The sequence below is a fragment of the Hibiscus syriacus genome, unplaced genomic scaffold (genome assembly GCF_006381635.1).
Source record: "Hibiscus syriacus cultivar Baekdansim isolate YM2019G1 unplaced genomic scaffold, ASM638163v2 tig00111238_pilon, whole genome shotgun sequence".
NCBI classification, from domain to species: Eukaryota; Viridiplantae; Streptophyta; class Magnoliopsida; order Malvales; family Malvaceae; genus Hibiscus; species Hibiscus syriacus.
This window is the reverse complement of record NW_024063030.1, coordinates 1,527,234-1,541,943: the sequence shown is the minus strand read 5'-3', so window position 1 is coordinate 1,541,943 and position 14,710 is coordinate 1,527,234. Positions and strand designations below refer to the sequence as shown.

Here is a 14,710-nt window from a genome sequence, read left to right as displayed (position 1 = left end):
GATCATCTGGTGGAGACGTCTTTAGGGGTAGGTTTAGTATACGGTAAAAGGCGGCAGACGACATAGATATAAGGATTAGATTTAGAATTTACAAAGTTTTGGGATATTTTTTAAGATTTTTAAATTTTTTGAATTTTTAATATATATATATATATATATATATATATATAATTTTAAGTTTTTTAAAATAAAATTTTAAGATTATCTTAGCGCAACATGTGTCACTAAACGATGAAATATAACGTTCGTTGCGGACCAGACACCTAAAATGGTAACGTTTGTAACGTTAAATATCTGTATTTAAGGGTGCTTATCGAGCGAGTCGATCGCGAGTTGGGTAGTGCTCGTTAAAAAGTTTTGTTGCTCGACTCGTTCGTTAAGCTCATTAAAATTTTACTCGACTCGTGCTCGTTAAAAAAAGTTATTGCTCAACTCGTTGTTCGTTAAGCACGTTGCTCTTCTCGTTACTCGTTTAACTAACCGAAAATTTATCTTTTTTAAACTATGGGTAAAATCTACTAAATTATGTAGAACTTAATATAAACATAAATTAATAAATTTAATCCAAAGTTATCAAAAGAGTGTATGAAACAATTTTAAAGTCTAAACTTCAAAACAACAATCTACAAATATATTATAATAATAATTTAAGGTTGATTGTGGGTCTAGAAAATAATAATAATTAATAATTTAGTATTTTTTTATTTTTTTATTATAAAATTAATATATTATTAATTTATCATCTTTTTCATTATCTATTAGTAAATTAATAATTTTTAAAATAATTACTAAAAATTATATAAAAATTAGCGAGCTGCTCGCTAACTTATCGAGTCAAGTTGGCTTTTACTCGATTCAACTCGTTAAAATCTCGAGTCGAGCTTTGACCAAGTCAAGTTCAAACTGATTACAAATTACTAAACTCGTTAAGTATCTCTAAACACCAATTTGAGAAAAAGATATAATTTTAACACTTTTTTTTATATTAAGACTTCTTTAAAAGACAAATAGGTCGCAGACAAATAGATAGCATACGATGTCAAAGACAAAAACCCCTTTATTATTACAACTGTATCAATTTAGTATCTTTCATATTAAATAAATTAAATCAAATTTATTTATTATAAAGATTAATTTGAACCGGTCATTCTACTATTAGAATAAGTTTAAATAGTCTTTTGATATTAAATAAATTCATTTAGTAATTATATTAGTAAACATAAATAAACAAAAATAATCATTGTTTAGAAAATCAATTGTAGTTTATCAAAATGAAATGACCATTCAGCTCAGTTGGTAGAGCACAAGGTTCTTAACCTTGAGGTCGTGGGATCGAGTCCCACGGAGGGCATTTCATAATTTGGAGGTTTCTTACGGAAGCTGCTCTCAACCTGGTGTTGGGGGTAGCCTACTATCTTATCTCCCCTTACCTCATATATATGGAAAAAAGGGACAACCATTTAATTGTAGTTTATCAAAAATAATATTTTATATTTTTTTATATAAAATCTATTTTTAGAGTCGAACTATAAACGTAAAAAATTAATGTTACATTTTAAACAATTTTTAATGTAGAAGGAAGTCAGAAAAACAATAATATTATATTAAATTGATAATAATTATCTATTATACTGTTAGATATCTTATTTTGAAGTTATTTTTCCCTTAGTTCTACCAAATAATCCTTTTTTTTTCTTTCTTTTTTCCAGACCAAATAATCCTATGTATTCATACTTTTCTTTAGGATTTACGTAGAAATAATAATCGCGATCAACAATTTATTAAGTAATTAAAAATTCTTAATTAATAATTTAATATTTTTCATTTATAAATTATAGATTTAAACAAAAATTCCTTACCCCTTTCAGATAAAATATGTTCAAAAAAGAAATGATAATTGCGAAAACTTTAAGAACTTAGCCATTGACAAATTTGCCATTGCAATGCATATGAGGTAACCACGCATGGCACGTGACATTACTAACTGACCCGTAGACATTTATAAGCCAAATGCCCAAAAAGTCATAATTGAGGTGAGCGTTTTACTTTTGATAAATTAATTTTGAATAGTATTTTTCCAACAACAAAAAATCACTAGTTTAAAATAATATTAAAAAAATTATCATTGAAAATATGAATAAACTGAATTGCTATTCTCTGTTTAAGGAATCTAATATTTCATCATGCTAGATCAATTGATAGATGATTATTAATATATTATATTAATTATTATTGTTTTATATATACATATGATTGAATAAATATTAAATTCATTGAGTGACTCCGATGGTTAAATAATGTGTTGTTTTTCTTTGAGATCTTGAATTCAAGTAATTGCATTTGTACGAAGATGTAAGATTTTATGTTAGAGGAGTGAACTTTTAAAATTTTAGAGAGCGCAAACATATTTTCAATAGAAAATACATAAAAAATCTAAAATATATGATAATTTTAAAATTTCAAAGGCAATCACCCATCCCGATCCATCTCTGGTGTGTATACGTTCTTAATAATTAATATTATAAATTTATATTACATTAAAATCAACTTAAATTATTAAAAAATAATGGAATTTAATATCATGAATAAATCCAATATTAATTTAGTTAGAATAAAATCAAAAGACTCTTCCTAAACTATAATAAATGCTCTCTGTTTATTTATATATTACATTTGAACTATAATTAATATTAACTATAGAAATCAATTAGTTCATTTATGAAATTATTAATCATTCATTGAATTTGCATGCATATTAAATTATTTTCTATTTATCTTTTTTAGTTGATAGAACTAATAAATATAAAGTTTAATTTATTACTTTTATAAATTTAGAATGAATATAAGGTAGTAGTTATTTAATTTTTTTAACTTTGAAAATTAACACTTAAAGAAGATGATTGAACTCTGAAACCAAAATAAACATTCAACAACCGGAATCTTTTGCGCAAGTAACTCTTACGGTGCGTTTGGTTAACGGAATGTAAGATTACCAATGAGAATAAAATATTACCAGAGAATAGGATTATTGGGAATGTTGTATTTTGTGTTTGGTTGGTTTAGCTGGAATGTAAGATTACCGTGTTTGGTTAAAGGAATAAAAAATTATTAGAATGTATATTTTACCAAATTATCCTTATTATATATTTGTTTTTTAACAAGTTGACTTCTACTATAATATTACTATAATTAATTTATATATTTTCTTTAAAAATTTTAAATTCATAAAATTTATATATTTTTTTACAAAATTGAAAAGATAAATAGGTTTAATGAAAGGGAAAAAATTTATTTTAACCCCTGAACTTCATATAAAATTCTAATTATATAATTTTTTTTGTAAATCTAAAATAGTTTAAGGATAAATTTGTAATTAAACTTTCGTAGAATTTTTATTATTCAACGACAGAAGAAGAATATTTTTGAGAAAAAAGTTTAAGGGCATTTTAGTCTAAAACGTTGGTAATCCAACAATACCTAAGAGAATGGAGGTAATGACATTTCCGGTAATATATCCCAAAAAATCCACTGTCGTTAATAAAAGATTACCGGGGGCTGGGAATGTTGGCCATCCAAACGGGAGAATGAGATTCCATTCCTCTGTAATCTCAGATTACCTGAACCAAACACCCCCCTACGTTCTTAGCAAGGTGTCTAAAACTTCTGCACTTCTAGACGTGTTGGTGATTATTTTAACTATTTTTTACATAAATAATTATTCTCAATTTGATATCTATGACTAACACATTTATTTATTTTAGTTCATCTTCTCAATTTGTTGCATGAAACTTTTCAAAATCAAATACTTAAATACATATTATTTTAAGAGTAATTGTCAAATTTAAGTATCGAGAAATTATCAAATTTTAAAATCAATTAGTATAAGAGGCCTAAATGTAATGTTCATTGACGATTTCTTTTGGGAATCTTTTTGATGTTGGAGATTCATTTACAGCCTGTTCCCATTGCTGATAGTATTTGGCATCGGAAAATGTAGTTTGAGTAAAATTTGCAGGACATTTCTTTGACTGTTTAATTAAGATCTCAACGACAAAGATTCAGTTTTTACAATTAAGAGAAGACCGAAGAAAGAAGAGAGTTAAATCCTGGGAGTCGCTAGGCATTTTAAAAACGAAACTAAAAATTTGTCCCTTTTATTATAGGTTTCTAATTTCTGTTTAAATTAGTATAGAGCAGTCTTTACGAAATGGTATTTAATGGAAGACCCAAGAACAAAAGATTTCTGACGATGATCATTATCATTATGATCATGGAAATGAGAATGGCAACCTCGGACAATGAGGATAGAACCAATCAGTCCTGGTCTTTGATCAAAAACCCAAAAAAATAAAAGGAAAAAAATCCACTCCCAGTGGGAATCTTCATAGTAATCGACTAATCGTGTGGTGAAGGATATTGTTTAATGTCAAGAACACAAAGAGCAGGGAGCAAATAAAGAAAAAGAAATTAACGCTCGAAGTTGGCGATTATACTGTAGCATCTTTTGAAAGCAGGGTAAGATGAAGTTACATACTTGGAGGGCTTTTTAATATCAAACAAGGTGGAACTTGAAAGAAACAGATTAATAAAAAGCCAATTTAGAATTCAATTAACAAATGCGTATTTTTCTTAATTTGTGGGCTTCCCTGGCACATGGGATTTTTGTTTTTGTCTTGGATTTCATATACGAAATTGCATAAACTGGAAGGGACAAGTTTTTTCGAAGATGCGCAATCACACATTGACAAATAGAATGACTGTATGTTTTCAAGTTGTCAGACTTGTAGTTTCCTTCTCTGATAATAATTTTATTGATATGGTTTGCAGTTTTTGTAGAGCCTCACAAAAAATGAAAAATCCTCTGTTGTTTCAACTTTCTAATATCTGTATGACTTATTGGTTCTCATTCCTTTAATTACCTAGGGAGTGGGCAACACTCTGAAAAGACACTATGACACTTACCTTTTAGAGTACGAATTAGCTCATGATGATGTTGATGGAGAATGTTGCTTGGTGTGTCACTGGTCTTTCTCTTTCTCTCTTTCTCTCTTTCTCTCTTTCACGTGTACACAATGTGCACAGTGAGTTTGCAGTACTAACACTGGGAGTTTTTTGTGTGGCAATAGTAGTGCAGCAGGTGACCGGGTAAACTGTGGAATTTGTGGCGAATGGGCTCACTTTGGCTGTGATAGGCGGCAGGGTCTTGGAGCCTTTAAGGTACACCTCAAAATTTTCTTTTCAAGTGGCGAATGGTTACTGGCTAAACAAATTTACAACGAGAAGCAGCATTGGAGTAACATAATGTAACACACTCAACCCATATCCGACCCGAATACGAGTCTGAGGTGTCACTTTGACTTTTCAACATTTGACTCTTGACAAAATTCAAAGAAAATTCAAAACTTTCATTAAAATAAAAGTTGTTTATTTACATAAATTGACCAAAATAACCAAAAAATCGATCAGAGCCTATACAACTCACTCAATTAGTACATGCCAACTATATTCAGATTTACCAAACACATTTAAATCATCTATTTTCTGATCTGAAACTTTGTAAGGAAAAGGCTGACATGTCTTGCTCCTCTTGGCTCTTTACTCTTCTCACTTCTGTAACCTACGTATGAAACAATCACATGCTAAGTCGTTGACTTAGTGAGGCATAAAACATATAATAAAACTCTAACTCGTAATCATGCTTGAACAATTTCTACTAACATATCACATACAAGCATCACACCCACATATACATATAATAATTCCTACTATGCACCTTTCATATATTCATCTATATATATATATATCCACGCATACATATAGTTATCTTCTTTATTATCATTATCACACGCTAAGTCGTTGACTTAGTGAGGCATAAAACATATAATAAAACTCTAACTCGTAAGCATGCTTGAATAATTTCTACTAACATATCACATACAAGCATCACACCCACATATACATATAATAATTCTTACTATGCACCTTTCATATATTCATCTATATATATATATCCACGCATACATATAATTATCTTCTTTCCTATTATTATCATATTATCACCTTTCATATTTTTATTCTCGTATTTATATGATCAATTAAGCTCATATCATATCTCTTATAGCATATACAATAATCACTAACACACATATATCATATCATATAATTCATATCACAAAACACATATATACATCACATACATTACATTCAATGTTATCTCTTATTAGCCCATGTGCACCTGTGAGAACTGTAGATATGTGAGTCTATTGAGGTTGTGCACTATGATGTCACCACAGCTCGTATGGGGTCCCACTAGGGGCTATGAGATTTGTCCCGAAGGACCACTATGAAATATCCCGAAGGATTACTGTATGTCCCGAAGGACCGCGTAGACCCTCGACTTTTGGCATGCCAACTATACCTATAGCTCTCGTATCATATAACATGGGCATTATATTCATATCACTTCACATATTCACATGTACATTTCACTTTTCATATGAGTTCATAATCATCTGTCACTTAGCTTATAACACTTCTCTTGTGTTCATATGGCATGTAACTCATTGTCATCTCTTATTCTCATATGATTCTCATACATCAAGTATATCACATAACATATATTATTCAAGTATATTCACATGTCACATGGATATGTCTTCTCATGTATTTACTTTTATCATATTCTCCTATGATTACCTATTTTATCTCATAACCATATGTTCAAGTAGCACATACAAAACATATACATTCATAAAATCAAACATACATATATTTCATGTCATTTATCTACCTATAATCAAGACTTCATGCACTTTAACTATCGGAGATAGACTTATCACAAGTCCAATTTCCATATCATTCTATAAAATAAGATGCACTCACCTTGGCCATACTAAGTTCGATTCACTTTTATGATTTATTTTCTTTCGATCGAATCTTAACTTGATAATCGTTCTGGAACTTGTTCATGTTCGATATCTACATAATCATACATTGATACATATCAATATCCAATTGATATAATCTAAACTATCACTCCAAAGGATAAAAAGAAAGCTATTTTCAACTTTTAATAGAGGCATGCATCGATGCACTACCCCATGTATCGATGCATCCCTAAACGGGTGCATCGATGCACTATCTATGCATCGGTGCATAAATCTCATTCGATGTTTCTATTTTAATGGGTGCATCGATGCACTTCTTGTGCACCGATACACACTGAACAATTTCTAGAGATTTACCCTTGATGCATCGGTGCACCTTGAATGTGCATCGATGCACATAGCTCAGAATTCAATTTAATCCCAAAAATCTACTCAAATCAACTCAAATGCTTCATCTTTCATCCCCTATCATGTTCTCAACTTACATACACATATTCAAACTCATTTCTATTCATTAATAACCTCTTTAGCATCAAAATCCTATTCTCCATATGTAATTAAAGAATTACACTAAATTTCCAACATGTTCCAAAATCAATTCTATTGCTTCTAACTTCTTAATTAAACCCTTGACAAGTCAAATTCATCCTTAGAACTTCAAAAACCTTTTTATAATAAAAGTTCATTTATAAACCCTTAATAGAAATTCATTTCTAATTCTCTCTATTTGGTGTTTTAAACTTATATAAGCTTTCCTTAAGCTTATATAACCCCCAAAGACTCAAATCCAACTTAAAACTTTCAAGAAATCAACAGCTAAATCAAACTTACCTTTGCTTTTGGCTTCCACGTGAAGAAGAAGAAGAAAGGAGAAGATAACTCTGGAGAATTCTCTCCCTTTCCACCTGTATTTATCCTTACCAATCCCATTTTTAATTCATTTCTTGGTCAATTGACCCTTTTGCCCTTTATTTCCTTTGATAATTACTAAATAACCTTCATCATATATATCAAATAATCATTGAACTATTTCATTCTTCTACTTTAGTCACCAAATTCTGAAACTTTACAATTTGGTCACTAACTCGGTATTGCGGATGTTACACATAAACTGTATTTTGTATGATTTTGAATGAGATTAGTAGAATTGTGCTATAACCACAACTAAAAATATGTTTGATACGTGTGCTGAAGCACCAAATATAACACAACTTGTACAATACTAGTGTCACCTTTATGGAATTTTGAGTCGATTCTGTTTTCTTGGTTGAACCTGTTCTATCGGATTGCAATTAACTTGATATATTCATCTTCTAATTGGCAGGATTATGCAAAGACAGATGGGCTGGAGTACGTTTGTCCGAACTGTAGCATCTCAAATTTCAAGAAGAAACCCCACAAATCTGTGAATGGTTATTGACAAACCTTTGACTCACTTTAGATTCCTTCCCTCCCAACTTAGAATTATGGCTCTTTCATTTTTAATTTCAATCTTTTTTGCATTTCCCCCCCTCCAATATTATGCATAAGATAAAAGGCACGATATTAGGAATGTAATTATTGTATTGTATTTACCTTAGCCCTCATTGTTGTTCCCATATACAGATCATGCCATTCCCCCAATCCCCCCCCCCCCATTATTCTGTATTCTGCAAAACATAGATAAATAGGAGTTTACTTTAGAATATATTTGTATTTTGTTCGGTTTCGATTCAAACTATCGAGCCAATTTCCCCCCTCTATTACTAATGAGTTAATTCAGGTAAAACAATTTCATAGTGCTTCAAATGTAAACACTTCTTTATTGTTGTGAGAAATAGGATTTGATGATTGTTTTTAATACAAAGAAAGTCTCTAGTCTGAGTTTGTATCTACAAATTATTGTAGTCTCCGACAGTTTGTATCAGCAACTTTTAGACAAAACAGAAATGGGAACAAAGATAGACTAGTAAGTGTTATATGCTACTAGGTTAATTGACATACATTAGAGGTCTAGTTTGCCGTCTATGGTTTTCGGATTCAGTCATTTGGTAGTGCACAGAGTGTTCACTCCCTCTTGTTTGAAGGTGTCAATTTTTCATTGCAAATATTGGCCATGGTATCAGAATTGAGCTTTCCGGGCATAAAATTGCCATCGGAGTTGACATTACGAGTACCAACACCAGGCATGCTGCCTATGGTATTGCTGCCACTGCTGCTGCAGGTGTTGTGAACGAGGCCGTTGGAAAAGTCATATTTCTTCCTCTCCTCGGAAACCAGAGCTGGAGATGATGAGGATGACGACACCTTACCATTGGATATGGCAGCAGCTAGTGCGACCGGCATAAGGCAAAAACCTTTACTTTGTAGATATTGCACGGCCTTTGTCACATTAGATTCCAGGAGCTTAACCACTTCTTGCTCGAAAACAACTTGATCAGGAGATGGTGGAAAATCAAACCCTTCACCCGACAATGGTGCCAGTGATAAACCATTAGATCCCTGACAAAACAGAAATTAGCCTCAACTGTTATGGCGTATACCTAATAGTGAACGTTCATCAAGTTAAGGAAGCAAGAATTTGGCACACCTCAGCTTGACCATAAGTGATGAGAGGAACAACTGCAGCAGCGGCCCCTAACCTGCGCATGCTTAATATCTGCAAATGCTTTTCAGAAACACCGACTTCATGGATGGTAGCTGAAATTCCAGTTAAATTTTTTAATTGTTCGGATAATTCAAGGTTCTTACCTTGACTTGGAGTTGAAGAAATTTGACATACTGTATGATTTCATCAAGTACAGAGGCCTTGTCGGTCTGCAATGTTAATCAAAAGAAGAATATTACTAGTCAATAATGTTCATCAGCTAATCATTGTGTTTTTAAGGCAAAATTTACTTTGAAATTTAATATCCTCTTTTCCCTATGATCTGCAGAATGATTATATATGTTACTGAATTAAGATGGGGTAAAAACTGCAGAATTTATGCATGAAGTTCGTATGTTCTTACAAGATATTGAGTGCAACTTTAGAAGTAAAAAACAAAAAAAAGCTATCCAGAATGTTGACAGTAAAACCAGGAATGTAATAAAACGCAAAACCAATGAACTCCAGTTAATACCTTAACGGAATTAGGTACAAGCTCTTGGAGGTTCTTCATCCTTTCAGCTATCTTCTCTCTTCGAAGCTGCGTTTGAACAAATAATTGAACAAGCTTTAAACTCAAAAACCAGCTAAAGGATATGAAATTTGGATAACAGGAAAATTTACAACTGACCCTCTCTGCAATGCTGTGTGGATCAGTAGCTTGACCTCGACGTGCTCGTACTCGAGGCTTCACAGTTCCATTGCAACCATTGTTTGGATTAGGTGATGCACTCTGTATCAAAAGTTTAAAACTGTCAACCTTGGTATCTAGCAGTATATAAAAAGCTTAATAAGTCTACACGAACCTGCAGCGGAGATGGTAAGCCGGTCATAGTCTTCGTTATCCGGTGATCAGCAGGAAAAGAAGAGTAGATATAATTTTGCATATCTTGCTGTCCCTGATACATTACATAAGCAACAAAAGATAATTCAAATTCTAAGCACAAACTTAAACAATGCTGCTGCCTTTGCTTTTCCACCACAACTGGTAGATCCAGTTAAAAGAACCATACTAACTAAACTAGGCCACTATTAAAGATTAATACCTTTGGATTGACGGATGCAGATAAATTCTCTGGTTGCAGAATCTTATCAATCTCAATAACTCTGTCAATATTGCCTTCATCGTCTACATTTCCGCTCTCTCCTTGAAGATAAGAGCTTTGCATTCTGGTTTGTCTCATCAAAGTGGGAAGGGAACTAACAGAGTCATGGTGTTGTAGATGCCATAATTGTGGGATTGGAGAAAGAGTTTCACCTCCATTGCATATCATGTGCCCTCTCTCATTAAACGAAAGAGATGGGGTCATATCACCAACAACTGGAAGATCTTCTGAATGAACAGCTGTATTATATTGCAGTCCCGGACTTTCAAATCCAAACCCTCCATTCAGCAACTCTTTTGAAGAGTTACCACTGCAATTTTCACCATCCATTTGTAATCCACCTTCCCCAGACATCAAACCAGCTTCAACGTGAACTAGAGGTGGATTATTATCATGTGTAGCTAAACACTCCATGCTATGATTCGAACCAATCATGCTTAAAGGTGAACCGTTTCCATCATCTTGATACACTCCTAGTGAACTAGGTAACACCTGATTTAGTTGATGAGGTTCAGCATGGAACCAAGATGATATTTCCTTAACGTTCACATCTGTCAACCACGAGGAGGAGAAATACGGATCAAGATAATAATCCATTGTTTACATACACAGCAGACCGTTTATAAAGCTCAAACTCTCAACTCCAACCACTGGTCAAGAGTTTCACGTCTTTTCCTGTTGCTTTGATCAGTGTTTAGCCTGGACAGGAATTATATAACAAAGAGTAAATCCTTATAATACATATCAAATGAAATATACAGAACAATGCTAGAATGATTAAGCAAACAAAGCCTTAGCAAACCTCAAAGACAGTCACTTTATCTCATAGCTAAGGATTGCCAGTTTACCCTCACCCAGAAAAGAAAAAACATCTCTTGAAAACTTTCCATTTTCAAACATGCAATGCAAACTGGGTTCTGAAGTGAAAACCTTAAATACTGGCAATTTACAAGACGAAAAACAAACAGATATTTGAGCAAAGTTTCAGAAAAAAAGAGATCAAACTTCTAACAAGAGACTTACAGAGTGAGTGTCACTCATTGCTTGCTTTTTTTCTCCTTCTCTCTCTTAGCAGCTGTACTACAAAGAAAGAAAGGATGTCTAGCTTTTGACGTAGAAACCGCTGCTTTCTTTTTTTAATTATTTTATCTGATTTTCGATCTTTTTATTTGTTTTTTCCAGTGCCGTGTAGGACTTTGAGTCTTCCACGTCACCGATATTCTGTTCGTCCCGTTCCGTTACTTGCGTAAACTTTTTCTTTAGTTTTTTTTTTTTTTCTGGAAAAATGGTTCCGTTTCGCTTTTTGAATAATAACCCACGTAGGCGAGTTGTTCCTGTTACGAAATTAGCCTTCAAATGTGGCAAATCATTGGTTGTTGTGGATAAAGTAAGTGCATTTTCGTCATTTTGATCCATGAGAAGTTACAATCCGTCTCTGAAAAAACGGAGATTTTAACTTCCTTCTGGTTTTGTATTTTCTAAATTAAGCCGAGTTTAATTGGTTTCTTAAAAATATTCTTTATTTATTTTTAATTTATAATATAATTCTTAATTTATCATATCTTGTAGGTTACCATATATAAATTATAAATAATAATAATATCATTGTGAATTTTTAACGAGGAGTACCAAATTGAAACTTAAATTAAATATTAGATATGTTTTTTTAAATATAAAATTTAAATATCAACATGAAATAAAAATAATAATTTAACATAAACATTTATCCTAAATTTTATTTGCTCTAAGTTAGTATCTAAATTAGGTACTTCTTTGAAGTTAATATTTAAAAGAAAATTATATTAAATTGATATCTAAATTTTAATTCTATTTATAAAAATATACATATAAAAAAAAGAATTGAAAAGTACGAACCTAGTGGCTGGTAAAGCAGGAGGTCTGACTTAGTGAAGCGAGTCCTTGCCTTTGGCGATGGTAGTCGTTGTTGATGGATTTTGATAAGTTGATGAGAAAAATAGATTCGGTGCAATTCATTCGTATCCGTAAATAGCAATTCCATGGCGGTTCACTTTGCAAAGGAAGGTATGATGAGACAACCCCTCTTCATAGCTTTGGTAGGTTGGGTAAGCGTCTGAGTTTTTAATGGTTTATTATAATTGATTGTGGGAGGTATGAGTTCATGTTTGTGTTATTGGTTAACAGAGGCTGTTTGATTTGAGGTGCTAAGGAGTACTGGTTTGGGACTCTAAGGGCCTTCGCATAATTATGAATGCAATACGATGAAGTTTTGAGTGAACGTGTTTGTCTAGCAGAGTTATTTGGGAAGCTTAGTAATGGTTTTGCTTCATGGAAAGCTTTAAAGGGTGGTTGGTGTTTATCTTGTATGATTTTAAGTGTGTTTGGTGGTGAAGTCAAGCCTAAGGAGAGTGAGTTCTAGGCGGGTATGTTTGTTTTAGTTTTGCTGGTATGGAGTTACGATGTGCCTTTGTCTAGTCTGGTGTTTTCTTCTTCTTTAGTTTTGTTGCATATTTGTTTCCATATATGTGGTGTATTCTTTTCCTCTAAATAGGTCTAGAGAGGTTTTTAATAAGATCCACAAATCTGAGTTAACCGTTTTCTTTCAGATCAATTGAATAAAATCTTATTTTGCTGAGAAAAAGAAAAAAAATTCGCTTAAAATCATGAGTTCGAGTAATTATGTTTGCAGTGTATTTAAGCCTATTGTTAATGGTTGATAAAGATTCTAAATAAATATTACCTTGTGAGTTATAATCACTTGAACTATTCAATTTTTTTTAAAGTACAAAAAATGAAATTCTGAAATACCCAGTGTCGTAACCGATTTTCGCGGGAACACTAATCTCACATTTTTGGAAAATATAATTAATTTATGAAAAGATGAGAGTCGTCACCAATCATTTTTAAGGTGAGTTTGGATCACCTAAAATCAGGTAATTTTAATAAAATATTTTATTTTATAAAAAATATCAAAATTTTTGTCTGCGAAATCAGAAATAAAAAATACCAAGTTAATTATTGAATTGAATACTCAAAATGGAACTTCGAGTATAAGCGAGGACCAAATAAAAAATTCTCATAAATTAAATGACTAAGTGTGAAATTAAACCTATATAATGGAGGCTCTAAAAATTAACTTAACCAATTTTAACCAAATATTTTATTCGAACAATTAAAATGGAACCTTGAGCAAAAGTGAAGACCAAATTAAAAGTTTACCTAAATTAAAAAGGATCTAAAATTAGCAAGCGAAAATTAAAGGCAATTAAAGTACTTGAAAGGACTAAATTAAAATAATTTAAAAATGCAAGGATGAGATTAAAACATTAAGTTAAAGGGCTAAAATAAAAGAAAACTGAAATTAAAACAATTCAGAAAATTAAAAGCTGGAATTTAAAGGACTGAAATGTAAATGCTGAAATTTAAAGGCTGAAATTAAAATAACATAAATTCACATGGCAAAAATGTACATAACAAAAATTGAAGCAATCAAATAAAATTAAAGGGTTAATAGTTGATTTTTAATTGTTACCCGGACCATAAATAACGCGAATCATACCCCAGGACGGGTCAATGTTTTTTAAAACCGGACCGGACATTGAACCAGTGAAGGTATTGGTTCACTGGTTCAACCGGATTCAACCGCGGTTGAATCGGATTTTATATAAAATAATATTTTTTTCAATTTTACATAATATTCAAAGCAATATTAATATATATGTAACACTTTTTTTTAAGTTTACAATATTAAAAGGTATAAAAATATCACAAGTCATAACATATATAAATTAAAAACCATAAAATCAAGTGAAACAAAATGATTCAAATCAACTACAACATAATATTTAAGGTAAAACATATTAAATATTAAATATAATTATATAACTATAATAAAAAAAATAAAATTGGGGCTTAAAAAATCATAACAAATGATGTCATTTGGTTTAATTATTTTTTTTAAAAAACAATCATACATGGCTAAGAAACATAGAAGAACATCTCAAAAGTTTAAAGAGTAAAAATATGAAAACAAAACAATCTCTCTCTTTTTGAACAAAATTAAAATTACAACTATTTTGTTTCTTTTTGTCTTTTGTGTATGCATGGATGCT

The 14,710-nt window shown here is 31.4% G+C and overlaps 1 protein-coding gene across 1 annotated transcript; it reads right to left on the bottom strand.

Annotated features, from left to right (window-relative positions):
- Positions 1–8,799: 8,799 nt before the first annotated feature.
- LOC120156927 (transcription factor bHLH133-like) lies at positions 8,800–11,253 on the bottom strand. The gene is made up of 7 exons (XM_039168195.1): positions 10,560–11,253; positions 10,320–10,412; positions 10,145–10,246; positions 9,989–10,054; positions 9,618–9,683; positions 9,457–9,525; positions 8,800–9,368 (listed from the first exon to the last, which is right to left on the bottom strand). The coding sequence occupies exons 1-7, from the start codon at positions 11,214–11,216 to the stop codon at positions 8,934–8,936; spliced, it is 1,488 nt and encodes a 495-aa protein (XP_039024126.1). The 5' UTR covers positions 11,217–11,253; the 3' UTR covers positions 8,800–8,933.
- Between the last annotated feature and the right edge of the window lie 3,457 nt (positions 11,254–14,710).

Coding starts and splice junctions, on each gene's coding strand:
- LOC120156927 (XM_039168195.1), bottom strand. CDS start 11,216: ATGGATTATTATCTTGATCCGTATTTCTCCTCCTCGTGGTTGACAGAT. Junction 10,055..10,144: donor CACACAGCATTGCAGAGAGG/GTCAGTTGTAAA, acceptor GTTCAAACGCAG/CTTCGAAGAGAGAAGATAGC. Junction 9,369..9,456: donor TCACTTATGGTCAAGCTGAG/GTGTGCCAAATT, acceptor CTGTTTTGTCAG/GGATCTAATGGTTTATCACT.